The sequence below is a fragment of the Schistocerca gregaria genome, chromosome 4 (assembly GCF_023897955.1).
Source record: "Schistocerca gregaria isolate iqSchGreg1 chromosome 4, iqSchGreg1.2, whole genome shotgun sequence".
NCBI lineage: Eukaryota > Metazoa > Arthropoda > Insecta > Orthoptera > Acrididae > Schistocerca > Schistocerca gregaria.
Window position 1 is genome coordinate 341,184,975 of NC_064923.1, and position 17,338 is coordinate 341,202,312.

At 41.8% G+C, this 17,338-nt stretch overlaps 1 protein-coding gene across 1 annotated transcript in view; it reads left to right on the forward strand.

Moving 5' to 3' along the window:
* The window catches only part of LOC126266663 (lachesin-like), a 502,722-nt gene that overhangs the window by 362,324 nt on the left and 123,060 nt on the right, over positions 1 to 17,338 (forward strand). Inside the window, exon 3 of the mRNA XM_049971079.1 lies at positions 15,143 to 15,350. Coding sequence (XP_049827036.1) covers positions 15,143 to 15,350 — 208 coding nt within the window. The remainder of the gene's footprint in view (positions 1 to 15,142; positions 15,351 to 17,338) is intronic.

The window sequence follows — 17,338 nt, forward strand, 5'->3', positions numbered from 1 at the left end:
TCTTAATAAAGCCAGACTCGCCTTGCGTTTTATATTGTTGGCGGCCACACTATTAATAAAATGAACAACTCTGGCGAAAGTTGGAATCAAGTTATTGTTTCTACATTTCAGTAAAAAATTTAGTGAACACAGCAACCTGGCTCTTTTCTCACGTAATTTATCCAGTACGTGGATATCCTGAACCATCTCCTCCCCGTAAGGGTATTTGATGTGACTTCTGAAATTTTCCCGGCGTATTTGTTCTTCTGATAATTTCCGGGTATGCAGCCGGATCCCGTCGACATTCTGCCACGATATTTCGGCCCAGAGACGTCCGGCCATCATCAGGTGAGTACACAACTACTGAAGAGCCCAGGTGCAGTCGCGATATTTATACCGATTCTCGCGCACGTGTTGACATGCGCGGCATAGCCGAGTTGTACGTGCTGCCCTCGGTGGTGAAAGTAAAAGATCATCTAGTCATTGAGTATCGAATGACGCTGTCTATTCAGCTGTGAATGTACATTCCTGGAAATGGAAAAAAGAACACATTGACACCGGTGTGTCAGACCCACCATACTTGCTCCGAACACTGCGAGAAGGCTGTACAAGCAATGATCACACGCACGGCACAGCGGACACACCAGGAACCGCGGTGTTGGCCGTCGAATGGCGCTAGCTGCGCAGCATTTGTGCACCGCCGCCGTGTGTCCGCCAGTTTGCCGTGGCATACGGAGCTCCATCGCAGTCTTTAACACTGGTAGCATGCCGCGACAGCGTGGACGTGAACCGTATGTGCAGTTGACCGACTTTGAGCGAGGGCGTATAGTGGGCATGCGGGAGGCCGGGTGGACGTACCGCCGAATTGCTCAACACATGGGGCGTGAGGTCTCCACAGTACATCGATGTTGTCGCCAGTGGTCGGCGGAAGGTGCACGTGCCCGTCGACCTGGGACCGGACCGCAGCGACGCACGGATGCACGCCAAGACCGTAGGATCCTACGCAGTGCCGTAGGGGACCGCACCGCCACTTCCCAGCAAATTAGGGACACTGTTGCTCCTGGGGTATCGGCGAGGACCATTCGCAACCGTCTCCATGAAGCTGGGCTACGGTCCCGCACACCGTTAGGCCGTCTTCCGCTCACGCCCCAACATCGTGCAGCCTGCCTACAGTGGTGTCGCGACAGGCGTGAATGGAGGGACGAATGGAGACGTGTCGTCTTCAGCGATGAGAGTCGCTTCTGCCTTGGTGCCAATGATGGTCGTATGCGTGTTTGGCGCGGTGCAGGTGAGCGCCACAATGAGGACTGCATACGACCGAGGCACACAGGGCCAACACCCGGCATCATGGTGTGGGGTGCGATCTCCTACACTGGGCGTACACCTCTGGTGATCGTCGAGAGGACACTGAATAGTGCACGGTACATGCCAACCGTCATCGAACCCATCGTTCTACCATTCCTAGACCGGCAAGGGAACTTGCTGTTCCAACAGGACAATGCTCGTCCGCATGTATCCCGTGCCACCCAACGTGCTCTAGAAGGTGTAAGTCAACTACCCTGGCCAGCAAGATCTCTGGATCTGTCCCCCATTGACCATGTTTGGGACTGGATGAAGCGTCGTCTCACGCGGTCTGCACGTCCAGCACGAACGCTGGTCCAACTGAGGCGCCAGGTGGAAATGGCATGTCAAGCCGTTCCACAGGACTACATCCAGCATCTCTACGATCGTCTCCATGGGAGAATAGCAGCCTGCATTGCTGCGAAAGGTGGATATACACTGTACTAGTGCCGACATTGTGCATGCTCTGTTGCCTGTGTCTATGTGCCTGTGGTTCTGTCAGTGTGATCATGTGATGTATCTGACCCCAGGAATGTGTCAATAAAGTTTCCCCTTCCTGGGACAATGAATTCACGGTGTTCTTATTTCAAATTCCAGGAGTGTATAATTTTAATAACTGGATTCCAATTTTTATCCAGTTGAAAGCCGTTGTCACGATTTATAAGATTATCGGCAAGACGTATTTCCATTACTTATTAGCGCCCGGTCTAAGTCCACCCAATTTATTCTCATGTGCTCTAAAGTGAGTCTCTATATGGCTTTAAGTTATTTCCTGCAGCTGATTAGACGAGCTTCAAGTACAAGGAAAATAAATAACTAACTAAGTGGAGTGAATATGTAATAATAACTTTGTAACACGTAGCAGTATCTATATTTAACGAGGAAAGTATGAAGTCTGATTTCATTATCTGATTGGAACTTGACTTCTTTTGAATCTCTCACGCCTGAGCCGGGATGCGATAGTCCCAAGATCGCACAGGATAAATTTCGAAAAACATTAATACAGATTTACCCAGAATTACTTTAGTATCGTACTACTGTTCCTTGCAAATCTCAGTCCATTACACTCTTAGTTCATTAATATTACACTTTCCCCCCTTCACTTTTCAACAGGGAAATAATGGGCAAATCTCTCTAATGTTTGCCTCCTTTTTGTGCTTTAAAATAACTTTCATAGGTTGAAAAATAGTGATCACCATTGAACGGTGGAAGCTTTATGCTTTGAAATATTCTGGCAATAACAAGAAAGGTTGTTATTTAGCTGATTATGTACAGATGATCCAATTGAAGCGAAACAATTGTTTTCGACTTAGTATGGTTGTTCCGCATCTAAATATTATAGTTATTAGAAGTGTGGAGTACCTGCTCTTTACATAGGCACCTGTAAAGGCTCCCAGATGGTACCAGCGCTTGCCTTCATCACAGCAATAAGCGTCCCTTCAGGAGTTGTCCTTAATGAACAAACAAAATTCAGCCTTGTGCTTTCCTTTAGGAAAATCTGTTATTTTATAAGTGTAACTGAAATAAAAAACAGAAAGCTTAAAGCTGCTGAGATGAAATAGAACTTGAAGTTTTATCTCGAGGAGACTATACAAACAGAGTAAGCAGAATATCAAATTTGTAAGTGAAACATCAAAAATGTGTTGTGACATTCGTACTCGGATCATAGAAAAATAAACAACGTAGAACTGACGTATAGTTGCCTGATGAAACATACATTATACTATTTTATCCCTTGTTTTTGAGGAATAGGAACTCCCGCGCATGTAATAGCGAAGGTGCAAACAATTCTGGGGCCCCAGAGGGCAAATTATGTGCTTATGTTAACTCCTGCTGTCAAACTAGTTCGTCTTGGTTGTTGCAGGCAACTGTTGTTAATGGCTGCCTGTCACGAACAAAGCGGCTGGACAACCACATTGAAGATCTGAGAGGATAAATGAACCGCTATTATCATGTGAAAGATTTTTATAGGGTTTGGAATTTTGTAAAGACGTTCGTCCTATTCGGTACGCCGTGGTTACGTGAAGACTTGACAAGGGACTTTATTATTAAAGTGTTTTTTATATTACCAGTTTCAGGAAACCCCCATTTAATTAAGAAAAAATTACATTTATTTTATTTAATAACGGAAATTTATTTGAATGCACCACTATAATATGACACAAATTCTTCTATACTATGTAGTGTATTCGTCTATGCATAACTGATGCACAAGAAAAGTATAATGTGAATTTCCTTTTACGGAGATGAAAGAAACAACTAATTTGAGAAAAAAAGCTGTAATTTTTTAAGATATTGCATTGTGTAACTGATCTGCTGTGATCGTTATATTACATTATACTAATTGATCTGCAAAACCCTGTTAAACTAGGTAGGAATAATGATTTGAAGATGTTGTTAATTTTAACAGATATTGCTAGAACTCATGTTATCTTCTCTTAATCTGTTTGCCGTAACGGTTTATTTTCTCAAGATGAAAGATAAAAAACCAATAGTCAGTGAAATAGACTAGTGTATCGTTCAATAAAATGTGCCCTTGAAGTTACGATCCTACATACTACATTTTTAATTCTTTTCTTTGCTAAATGTAATATGAAAATTGCTGTATGACAAGGACATATCCAGCTATACCTAGTTCACCAATTTTGCTGAGAATTCATTAAATTATTTTCTACTCCTGAAGTCACAAATTTGGCTTCGAAGTTTCACTGGACGTATTTGAATGACCACCTGCATCAAGTTTATATGAATGTATTTCTTTGTCTAAGAGATACAAACAAGAACTTTGTTGCTTGTTTGTTTCTAAGACATTCCGATGAGAGCACTTTTGTACTCGACCTTCAGGGTCAATGGACAGATTCCGTAATTTGAATTCCGAATGACATAGAAGTTGCAAATTACAAACAGAGGCAGCCACCGTGCGGTATCGTTCCATGCTGTCACGTACATCGATCGCCTGTAACGCACGTAAACAAATATCGTGTTATAATATTGACACTGTCTCTTAACTTTCAACCCTAAAGTATTCATTGCCTATATCCGCAGATATACTCGCTAATATCCGCTGGTGCGCAGGCTGTTACCCTTAAAGTAATTATTATTCCGGATATCCAGGATATACCCGCATCCGTGTTAACCTCTGCGCAATTTCCGCGGTAGATCATATTATCTTGCAACACAGCTCGCGGTAAAAAGTTAACGTCGTGACTCTAGACACCATGTACATATTGCAGCTTCAGTAAGGATTCCTTTCATTTGGCGAACTTCTATTGTTGTATACGAAAAAAAAGAACATAAATTATGTTTTGTAATGAGAATTTTAAACCACTGTGTCAAATCTTGAAAAATATTTTAAATATTTATAGTAATTGGTTCCACATACGGCTGAATATTTATCGGGAGGATTATTTAATAGTTGTACGTTTTCGTACAAATCCCTTCTCTTATTCCGTGGTTATCACAATTCAATATAAAACGATTAACGTCACACGTCTCCCGATCGGAATAGTCTTGTCGGTAGCACAGTAGATTACACTATGGAGAGAATGTGACAGTCGCGTGGTTAAATCTCATAAGAGTGGGGAGTGTTGTACCTTGAGAATACTATACCCAGGAGCACACGATGCTTCCTGGTCGGTGTTTCAATCTAGTGACTGATTTTAGAATCACATCAAGGAACACGCACTAAAGAGCACCACAGGCAATATCCCGCATATTCTGTTGTGCTGCTACACGTGTGTTGTGTTTTGTGCAGCATTTGTAAACTTTTTGAGTTCTACATATATAAGAACTACAGATACGAGGGTCGGTCAAAAAGTAATGCCTCCCATTTTTTTCTACTTAAAAAAATTAAGTTAAGTGAAAAATTTGAATTTGGCGCCATTCCTCAAACCTTCTTCTGCAATCCACTGCAGTAGTAACTTTCTGTGTCAACAGGTGGCAGCACAGCAGAAGTTTGTAAGATGGCCGACATCGATGTTCGTTTGAGACAGCGTTGTGTGATTGAATTCTTGAATGCAGAAGGTGAAACGCCCATACGCATTCATGAAAGACTGAAGAAGGTGTATGGTGTTGTGACAGTGGATGTCAGCACTGTTAGACGATGGGTTCGTCGTTGTAAGGAAGCTGAAGGGCAAACACCGTTGACTGACGAAAAGCGGAGCGGCAGGCCGGTGAGTGCAGTGACTCCACACAACATTCAGCAAGTTGATGACATCATTCGTGGTGACCGTCGGGTGACTGCAGATGAAGTGTGTCGCATTATTTCTCTTAGTAAAGGCAGTGTGATCACGATTATTAAACAATTGGGGTACTCAAAAGTTTGTGCACAGTGGGTTCCAAGAATGTTAACCGATCAGAATAAAGAGGCAAGGAAAACAATAGCCTCCCAACACTTGCAGCGCTTCCGTTTGGAGGGAGATGAGTTTCTGAAAAAAATTGTGACCGGGGACGAAACATGGGTGCATTTTTTTGAACCCGAATCAAAGAGGCAGTCAATGGAGTGGCGTCACACAAGCTCGCCGAGGAAGAAAAAATTCACAACTGTGCGATCGGCAGGGAAAGTTATGGCAACAGTTTTCTGGGATACAGAGGGTGTGATTCTGGTTGATTTTTTGGAGCAGGGATGCACAATAAATTCTGTTCAATACGTCACAACTCTCAAAAAACTTAAAGCACGTCTTCAGCGAGTTCGCCCAACAAAATCAATGGCAGATGTTCTTCTTTTGCATGACAATGCAAGACCACACACCAGTCGTCACACCTCTGACGAGATTGTCAAAATTGGATGGGAAGTTTTGCCTCATCCCCCATACAGCCCTGACCTGGCACCATCAGACTTCCATCTGTTCGGGCCACTAAAAGACGCTCATCGTGGGATTCATTTTGAAGATGAGGAGGCCGTCAAAACATCCGTGCGTCAATGGCTTAGGAAGCAGAGCTGTGATTTTTACCGTGCTGGGATACATGCCCTTGTTCAAAGATGGACCAAAACTGTAGAGATGGGCGGAGATTACATTGAAAAATGACAAAATGATCCTCAATGTTGTGGTTTTCAACCTATGTAATTGCATTTAAATTTCCTGACAATTAAACGTAGAAAAAAATAGGAGGCATTACTTTTTGACTGACCCTCGTATATTAAAGCTATTTTGAAGACACTGTTAATTCTTCAGTTACGGAATTTTATGGCAAGTAAAACTTTATATTTGTTTAAAACTAATTACATAACCTGTGAACGGTAAACTCACACTTCGTCCGTCGTTCACCATCTTGTACCTTGAAACGGAAGAATGTTTCTCACCAAGGAATTTTTGCTATTTGCAAATAACTAAGTTTTATTAATGTCTTAATTTTACCTGTCTTGCAAACGAAAATTCATGTCAGTTTCCAGTAGCTTCTATTTTGTAATGTATTTAACATAAGACTGGTATTCGAAAATACGTACTTCTTCGCAGTTTGATCTCATTTACTGACTACTGGTGTGCAGAACAATAAGAATGTAACAGATAGACTACTAAATCGACAAGATTTTTTCGATTGTAACATTTTTAAATTTCAATAGTATGTTTGTTCTTGGGTACATGGCTGTGTTGTACCTTCGAACACTTTTTGGCTTTTGGAAGATCCTAACTTTTCCGGAGTAAATTTGTTAATTTCAGAACAAAGACTGCAGCATACTAAAGGTTATTGTCATCATTTAAAAGTGGAATAAGAAAACACATTAAACTTCTGTTATTCGCTAGAGGTAAAAGTTTTCAAGCGTAACTTTCCCTACAAAATAACGAACATAACAATAAGAAAACAGAGTGAAACCTAATGCACAACTGTAGGGAAGCATGTACTCTATAGGCAGTGAAACCAAACTCAGTTTGGTTTAAAAAGCTCCCTGCTCCCTTCAATGTCTTCTCACCAAGGGCTGTAATCTGTGGAGCACCAAACTGAGCTACATTTGCCTTCAGATCTGGGTACAGACTGTAATACCGGTACATCTTCTTCGCATTTTTCAAAAGTGAAAATTACAACGATGCTCATTAAACTGCCTAACACGTATTAATTACCGTGCAATCACGAAAAGGTATATAGAAAAATACGTTAAAGATTTTGATATCACTGTGAAAATGTGTTTTTAGTTTGTATAGAATACTGAAAATGAAGGCAACAGTGCTTCTCCCGCCTAAGGACCGTAGAATTTCAAGGTTTCTTCTCACGTATCTTTGAAAACTGATGTTTTGGAATTTATCCATCATCAGATATCCAGGAGTGATTAATGCACGTAGCTGTGGCGTTTCAAGTTGTGTGTGAAACGGACTTTCGCGGACTAGTCCTTGCCTGATGCTTGCGACCCAGCCAGCCTGAATGCAGAAATGCTGATTGTTTGAATTTTGTTTGTGACGCAGGGTAGTAAATGACAAAAAAATATTTTTTTCATGTGATGTGACTACAAACTAACAATTTTCGGATTTTAACCTTAACTTGTACTGTGAAAACTTGCTCCTAGTCAAATTTCGTGATCGTAGGTCAACTGGAATTATCCTATAGGTTTTGATTCGTCACTTTGTGAGTAACAAAATGTAAGCCATAAGTGATCGTACCTTTTGATTCCATTGACTTAGAAGCTAAGTTAGTTCAGCAAAGTTAGGTAATCTGAGGAAATGTTATGTTGTATTGTGGTCTTCTGACCGAAGACTGGTTTGATGCAGCTCTCCTTGCTACTCTGTCCTGTACAAACCTCTCCATTTGTGAATAATTACTGCAATTTACATCCGTCTGAATATGCTTACTGTATTAATCTCGTTGCCTTCCCCTATGGTTTTTACTCCTCACGCTTCTCTCCAGCACTACATTGGTCATCTCTTGATGCCTCAGAATGTGTCCTATCAACTGATCGCTTCTTTTAGTCAAATTGTGCCACTCATTTCTTGTCTCCTCAGTTCAATTCAGTACCTTTCCATTAGTTATTCGATCTAATCATCAGATCTTAAGTATTCTTGTATAACCCCACATTTCAAAAGTCTTTATTCTCATCTTGCGTTAACTATGCAGTAGAGCTGCGAACCCTCGGGAAAAATTACGTCTGTAGTTTCCCCGTGCTTTCAGCCGTTCGCAATAGCAGCGCTGCAAGACTATTGTGATTGGCGTTGCAGGACAGGATCAGACATTCAACCAGACTGTTGCCACTGCAACTACTAAACAGACTGCTGCGCTTCTTCATGAAACACATTATATCTGACCGCTCAACAGATACCCCACCGTTATCGTTGTGCTTACCGTGTGGCATCTGTATTGTTGAGGCACTCAAGTAAGGTGAAGAGGGAAATGTTATAGTGCTTTTAAATTTATTCATTATTTCCGGGGAGAAACTGAAGATGAAATACAGCTTGGAGAGGTCAGCCATGCTTGATGAACTGACAAATTAGACACCAGAATGTGTCAAGTTTTAACTTCCTGGAGTCACTGATACATGTCAACAGTTTACCGATTTTAAAATGTTTTATTTTGAAAGAAGATTGAATGACGTGTGTAAACTTATAATAGCAAACAAAATTATTAAAAGTATAAAAATATGCTAGAATTGTGAACATTAAAATGAAAATAACGGTGGATATAATGACACATCAACTACGTCTGACATGTAACAGTATAAAAATGATAGCACGATTATAGAGGGTCTAAAAGCAAAGTTTGTGACTAGATTGGGGATTTATTGGTAGGAAGATGTAGTATATCATCTTTGATGAAGATTTATAGACATAAGTACAACTAAACTTCAGACGTGCCCCATGGAAGTATTTCCGGACCAGTCATGTTCAGGTGGTACATTAATGATATGGACTACTATATTAAATGTAAGTTCGACTTCTCATGGATGATGCAGTATGCAGTTATTAATAATTACGTAAGTGAGAGACATCAAGAAGTTTAATATATTTTCTTATTCCATTATGAGATGATAGCATTCAATTTATGTGGATTGCAATACTTTTATGATATAACCAAAAATTCCTCCGAAAATGTAAGGTGTTTCCAAATGTGAAAAACTGTTCAAGGGTGCAACACTGTCGTGTACCCAGGCACAAACATTCTATTCAAATTGATGGTTATTTCAATAGAGAAAATCTTGTCAGAACTGCATTTAATGGCCTATGTGTTACATTCTTACTCTACTACACATCAATATTCAGCAAATGAGGTCATGTTAACAGTCAGTGTTATAGAAAACCAGATACACGTTAAAAGATTTAGAAATAGAAGGTACTGGCAATTAAAACAAATTTTCAATTTAAAGACAGAGAAAAATTTTAATACACTTAACATCTTCCATCTGAAAATATCGCAAGTTCCATGGTCAACCTTCCACCCTTTATGTAACTAGTTTTAAAAATGTACGGAATTTTATTCATCATATATTTCTGTAAATGAAGAATTAATAATATCCCCGAAATAGCTGTAATATATTATACAGCCCTTACAAATGTAGAGCTCGTATCGTAATACTTACAAAACAGAACCTCATCCCTCCTAAAAATACAAACAAAAGAAAATGCCGGGAACTGCTAACAGCGGATTCTAGTGCGTGAGCCCAACAATGTCATTCCGACCAGGAAACGTCAGGTACACAATCCTCCAGGTTCAGCACTCCCCTGCTATTTGCTGAAATGCTGCACAAGTATCCAGTCGGGTCTTAACATACACGGCTCGAAAATAGTTAAAAGATTTTTGACGTGTTTCAGATTATCTGCAATGTAGAATTGTGTACTTCAAAAATACAGAAAAGATTTATCGTAGGACTACAACGTCGATGAATCACACCTGAAATCAGTCGTCTCGTACAAATACATTTTCGTAACAGTTTGTAGGGGCGTAGATAAGGTGGGAGGTATGCTTCGGTTTGTTGGAAAGATACTGGTAAGACGGCATCTGCAAAGGATACTGCTTGCAAATAACTTGCGAGTCCCTACTTAGAGGATTTAGTAATTTAGTGAAGGCTAATAAAATTAGTCAATAGAAAGAGACTTTAATAGCTCTCGCCAAAACTTAAAATTAAATTGCTGAGGTGTTCCCCTGAGAGATAATACCAAAAAACAGAAACTAACTTCCTATTGTCCCACAGCTGTGAAGTGTGGTTTAGTTTTACAAACGGGAAAGAATCAGGAGTATCAGCGCAATAATAATGAAAAAAAGCAACGTCGGGACACCTTACATCACGGGCAGCCTGGAGAGCACTGAGATTTCATCTCGACTTTCTATAACACACAACGAAAATTTTAAAGGCAGGCAACACTATAATAAAACGGTTTATGTAAGATCACAGCTGCAAAGGGAGCGGACAGGCTACCAAACCCAACTTAAGCAACACCGCCCAAGCGGAATACAGTAAACAATAGAACCAAAACAGTAGCTTAAATTCCCCGTGTGTGAACACACAAGGGCTAAGGTGCTGTCTCACGATACAAAAGTAAAATTACACAGCAATGTGCTCTCATCATGTAACAAAAAAGGGGAATTTACAGTGCCACAACGAAGCCCACATTTACTTCAGCGCAAGTTCAAAGCACACACAGCAATTAGGCTGAACTGTGTCGTCTCTTAAATCAGAGTCTGAGCAGACCACCGCTTTTAACAGTCAGTGTCTCTGAAAAAGAAAACGGTTGGTCAGAGGGACCAAAAGAAACTCTCGCCAATTTCACTTCAAGGGGTAACGAATTGAGTAGCACACGAACATCAGAGGATCTCCAATCAATTTGCAATGTCAAGCGGCGTACAAATCACCAATAAATACTTAAAAACCCGCTCACCACATAGTAAATACTGGGGCGATGCACGGGCGCACAAATGCCAACGTGGGCCGAGCAGTGGCTGTGGCGGTCACCGATCCAAAGAAAAGGCACAGTTGACTGCATGAGAAGCGCGGCAGAAAACGGCTGAAAACTCCAATGCGAAGTCATGAGTAACACGAACGCCGTCTAGGAACTTCTCCTCGCACTCACAAGAACATGTCCGCACCCCTACACTTCCGCCTGCTTGTGCAAAGATCAAATTTAGGCACGTGACGCGTCTATCGTGACACGGTTCAGCCTACAAAACCCAACAAGTTAATAGAACCTATTTTTTAAAAGAATCTAGAGTAATTTTCCATCCCTCCTCGTGTCACTCCAGTAGGCATCGTCAAGCCACAGGGGTATTTAAGAAGTCACTCTTCACGCGCTCCATACGTGTTTGGAACGGAAGGGACATTAACATTCGGTACTATGCTAGTAAGCTAGTAAACTTTGCCATTCTTACCCGGCTAGCCACGCGGTCCAACGCGCTGCTTCCCGAGTGGGAAGGCGTGATGGGCCCCGGCACGAATCCACCCGGTGGATTAGCGTCGAGGTTTGGTGTGCAAGTCAGCTTGTGGATGGGTTTTAGGCGGTTTTCCATCTCCCTCGCGAATGCGGGCTCGTTGCCCATATTACACGTCAGTTACACTATGCCGGCGATTGCTGCACAAACACTGTCTCCACGTATGTATAAACCATAATTACTCTACCACGCAAACATTTTGGGTACATTCGTCTGATATGAGACAATCCCTGGGTGGTGGGTAGGGGGGGGGGGGGTGGATTGGGGGGGGGGGGGGGTCCAATGGGGACCAAACCGCACAATAACCCTGGGTTCAGTGTGGGGCGGCGGTGAGGTGGGTAGACTGCTGTGCCCTGTTGTGGGGTTGTGAAACACTGAGGTGCTATGGCCGGACGAAGCATCTCCGTCGTTTCTAGGTAAACGGTTCAATACACAATACAGTACACACCCTTTGCCATCGGCTTCACATTGGATTGTAATTACATATGGTAAAGGTGTTTTAACGATCTATTTTTTTTTTTTTCATTTACACGTCAAGTTCCGTAAGACCAAATTGAGGAGCAAATTTCCAATGTCACGGAACGTATAAGCACACGAAATTACAACATAAAAGTAATAACAGATAAAAATAAAATGTTTAGACTATGAGCCCAAAAAAGCCAAGCCATTATTTTCAGTAAACAACATAAGAATTAGTTCAATTTTTGAAGGAACTCCTCAACAGGAGAGACCCATGAGGAAACCCTTAACTTTCGATTTGAAAGCGTGTGGATTACTGCTAAAATTTTTAAATTCTTGTGGTGGCTTTTGGAAAATGGATGCAGCAGTATACTGCACATCTTTCTGCACAGGAGTTACGGAAGACCGATTCAAATGCAGGTTGGATATCTGCCGATAATTAATTGATAGCTGCTTGTTCTTGGGAATAAGCTGATGTTGTTAACAAGAACAGTAAAGAATATATATATTGAGAGGCCAATGTCAAAATACCCAGAATAGTGAATAGGAGTCGAAAAGAGGATCACGAATTTACACCATTTATTGCCCGAACCGTCCGTTTCTGAGCCAAAAGTATCCTTTTAGAATAGGAAGAGCACCCCAAAATATAATACGATACGGCATAAACGAATGAAAATAAGCAAAGTAGACTTATTTTCGTGGCGAACGATCACCGTTCGAATAGTAAAAATGACAGCATTAAGTCTTTGAACAAGATCCTGAACGTGGGCTTACCACGACAGTTTACTATCTATCTGAACACCTAGAAACATGAACTGTTCAGTTCCACTAATCATATGCCCATTCTGTGAGGACGACGGTTCAATCCCGTCTCCAGCCATCCTGATTTACGTTTTCCGTGATTTCCCTAAATCGTTTCAGGCGAATGCCGGGATGGTTTCTTTGAGAGGGCGCGGCCGATTTCCTTCCCAATCCTTCCCTAACCCGAGCTTGAGCACCGTCTCTAATGACCTCGTTGTCGACGGGACGTTTAACACTAACCTAACCTAACCCATTCTGTGAAATTAAAACGTCGGATTTTGTTGAAGTATGTGTTAGAAACTGTAAAATCTTAGCCTTACTGTGATTTGGTGTTAGTTAATTTTCTGCAAGGCATGAACTACTATGAAAATTAGAGGCAGCGGTAGCGAACGATACAGATTTGACAGGTGACTAAAACGTCAAAATCAGTGCTCGGGTTTCCAAAAGATACTTTGTCAGGAAAGTACAATGAGTATCTCTATTCCGAGAAAATATCCGTCGATGGAGCCAACTACTGTCAGCAATGGCGTTTTAATAACTAACATGGACTATAACAGTGGAGCGACGGCTTACAGTGTTACAGAGCACTCCCCAATTGAATTCTAGCCAATAACAATGTGTGAACAGCGACACTACCCACCGCACGATACTTGTACGTCTGCTCACTGCTCATCACGGTGGAGGAAGATCTGCTTGGGCGCCGAAACACCGGCACGGGACGCTCAGTCCAAGGAGATAGAACGAATGATACGATGGGTCGCTAAGTACGTAGGTACACTCGTGTATGGTACGGTTATGGCAGGCTGCGGCTATTTTGGAAACCGCTCGAGGAGATGCATACTACTTGCCCACCGCTGTGACCGAGCGGTTCTAGGCGCTTTAGTCCGGAGCCGCGCTGCTGCTGCGGTCGCAGGTTCGAATCCTGCCTCGGGCATGGTCGTGTGTGATGTGCTTAGGTTAGTTAGGTTTAAGTAGTTCTAAATCTAGGGGCTGATGACCTCAGATGTTAAGTCCCGTAGCGCTCAGAGCCGTTTGATGCATACTACTTCTTAACAGAGCACCTTTCAGGCAGGAGATGAGATAGTGATCCTATTAGAAGTTAGCGAGGGATAAAATGTGGCCATCTGATATAAACGAATCACTCAACAACGGACTACATGACAATGTCCACTTGTCTGGTTGTACATATCACACTGCAGATGACCTGTAGCTTCATCAGTACAACGTCCCACCCCAAATTTCTCACAATGGTTAGAGAATATGGAGCTGAGTGTGCTTATCTGCTCTCCAGGCTGACCTACTGATCAATGTTGGTAAGCTTCGAGTAGCGATTGAGCGATCGTGGATCAGAACGACTCCCTCCGAACTCCACACCACAAAACGTCATTACTGATTTACATATGTTTAGTTCAGTTCCTCAAGAGTGTAGGTGCACGTGGCGATGGGGAAAGGTACAGGTGTTGGGAAGCTGAAGGAGGGAGAAGCGGAACAAGCAAATGTATTGGAAGGCGCAAAAAATGGGAAGGCTGTGGCCATGTATGAAAGATATCTTGACGACCACGTTCAACGATAGTCCCATGAGACGTAAAAATCTCTCTGCCACAGACGGCGTGTGTCTTATTTTCGGCTGGCAGATAGAACCACTTTAGTTATGCCAATTGAGCTAACGCCACGTAAATATAAGAGCTATATTTTGCATTGGTTATCTTCCTTTTTGAGGATTTTTGTTTGTCGATAGTAAATCAATGAAGGAGGAATCATGGCATTGGTGCAATAAATGGGAAAGAGGACTGTGTGATTTCCGTATTTCGAGTTTGTCATAAAAAAAGAATTATCGCAATATGTACTATTTTTTACCTGCTGTTGATCTAAACAAACGAAAATAAGAGCTAGGCAGCAATGATGATTAATTGGACACTGGATGTAGCCGGAAGGGGAAAAACAGCGATAGGAGAAAGAGTGAGGTCGGGCTCTGAGCACCAGTTACTCTAGTTCTACCGATGGTTCAAGGCCTTAAGTTACATCGGAACCTGCTGTAGATATAACGGGATAATGTAAATTAAAACTGAGGATATCTCCAACAATTGAGAAATTATCGAAGTACTGATACTAGATCTGCCGACAGAAGTATCTTATTTACGAACAAATTCATGAGTTGCTACTGCCCCCATGATCACACAGGTCCGCTCCAACAGTGGTGTGTTTTCCTTTTGGGCAGGTGGCGTGGCTGCGGGTGGACACGCAGACGATCCTGACGATCGCGGCGCACGTGATCACCAAGAACCACCGCATCGGCGTGACGCACAGCGACCGCCGCACCTGGTTCCTGCACATCCGCGACGTGCGAGAGTCCGACCGCGGCTGGTACATGTGCCAGATCAACACCGACCCCATGAAGAGCCAGCTCGGCTACATGCAGGTTGTCGGTGAGTGCGACAAGCGCGTATTGTGATTTTTACTCTGCCCCTAGATCAAAACTGTTGTTCCTAAGACCGACCCATGGAATTTGTTGTGGGGTTTTTTCTTCTTTTCGTTCGGGTCAGCAATCTTATGAATGGTTTGATGTGGACCACAACGACTGCCTATCCTGTGCCAACTTCTTCCTTTCAAAGCTGCACTTGCACCCTACGACCTCAGTTATTTCTTGGCTGTATTCCAGTCTCTGTCTTCCCTACAGTTTTCACCCTACACGAATGCCACTACTACCACTGATGTTATTCCCCGATGTATCAACACACGTCCTGTCATCCTCTCGCTTCTCATTGTGAATGTTTTCCATAATTTCCTATCTTCGTCGAATCTGCGGACAACTTCCTCATTCCTTACCTGACCATTCCACCTAACATTCAACATACTCCTATAACACCACATTTCATACATTTAGATTTACGCCTTTCCCGGTATTTCTTCAGTGACTGATTCATCTTGAAACATCCCCTTGGATAAATTTATGAATTACTGTGCATGGATACCCATTAAGTTATTTGATTTTCAAACAGCTGAGCAGAACTGAACGTACTCAGACATTTCGCTCTTTACTTATCCTGATCAACACTAAACTGACACACGGTATTCTTAACGCAACCCAATCTGACTTTCAATAATCCCTACAAAAGAATGGCCCTGACTAATAATAACCTATACCTTTCATGAATCACTTACCTCACAAAAATCTTCGTTATTCGAACTACTGCAATACAGCGAGCGCCACTACTGCCAACTAAATAAAAGATTCTAACTACACAAGGCAGTAACTACTGATAGGCATACTTAGAAAATGAAAGATTTTGATAGAGAACAAACAATGTATTTACCTTAACAGTGTTCAAAAGTCATTATATATATATATATATATATATATATATATATATATATATATATAATCTCAGATAATGACATCCGGTCTTACAAATTTACTGTCTCTGATGGACACATTTCCAGATCATCCGCTCTCAAAACTCCGCCATCTGTCTCTATCCACCGTTACTGACGGCTCACCTCCAACTGCATAACGGTACCCGTTGTTCACATCCAACTGCCCAACACAACAATAGCGAATATTCCAACAATGCCAACCAGCCACAGACTGCACGCAGCACAGCCAGTGATTTTCAGACAGAGCGCTACGTGGCGTTACCAACATAAAAACTTAAACAGCCTACTTACAACCTCCACACAATGCTGTGATCCAAAAGTACTTTCTCAGAAATTTTTCTTCAAATTGTGGCGTGCATTTGATACTAGTAGAATTCCTTTGGCGAGGACTGCCCTCGTTTGCTGTACTAATCTTTTTTTTTTTGTGTTCTCACTGCTTGTCCAGTCGTGTGTTATTTTGCTTGCAATTTCCTTTATTATGTTAAGTTTATCGCTAAGTTTTATCTGTTACTCGTCAATACTTCCGGTTTTTTGCGGTTTACTTACGAAATAGTGTGTACACATTGTATTGTTCATCCCAGTCAACAGATTCTGAATTCTTCGTCGCTTTCACTGAGGCTGATAAGGTCTCATCAGAACTTGTAACTGATACTCTGAGTCTCGAAACATTTATTTCTGTTATTGCTCCTTTGTTGCACAGATAGATCTGTAGGCATGAACGTCTGCACGCCTGCCTTGCACACTTTTTAATCCGAGCACTTCGTTCTTGGATTTATTGTTGCCTCATACTCATATTTGTTCCGGATTTTATAACACTTTCCAACAATTTATGTGATCGAACGCCGTCATCAGGTGTCATAAAATGTGTTATATTAGAAGCATAGATTTGTATTGAGTGAATATCATTAATTGATCTATCGAAAGATGTTACATGGTTCACCTCCCATTCAGCTGACGAGATTTTATAACGTTTATATTCTCAGAACGTTATGAACTAGGTGGAGATATGAATCAGTAAATGTTCATGATTCTCGTTTTA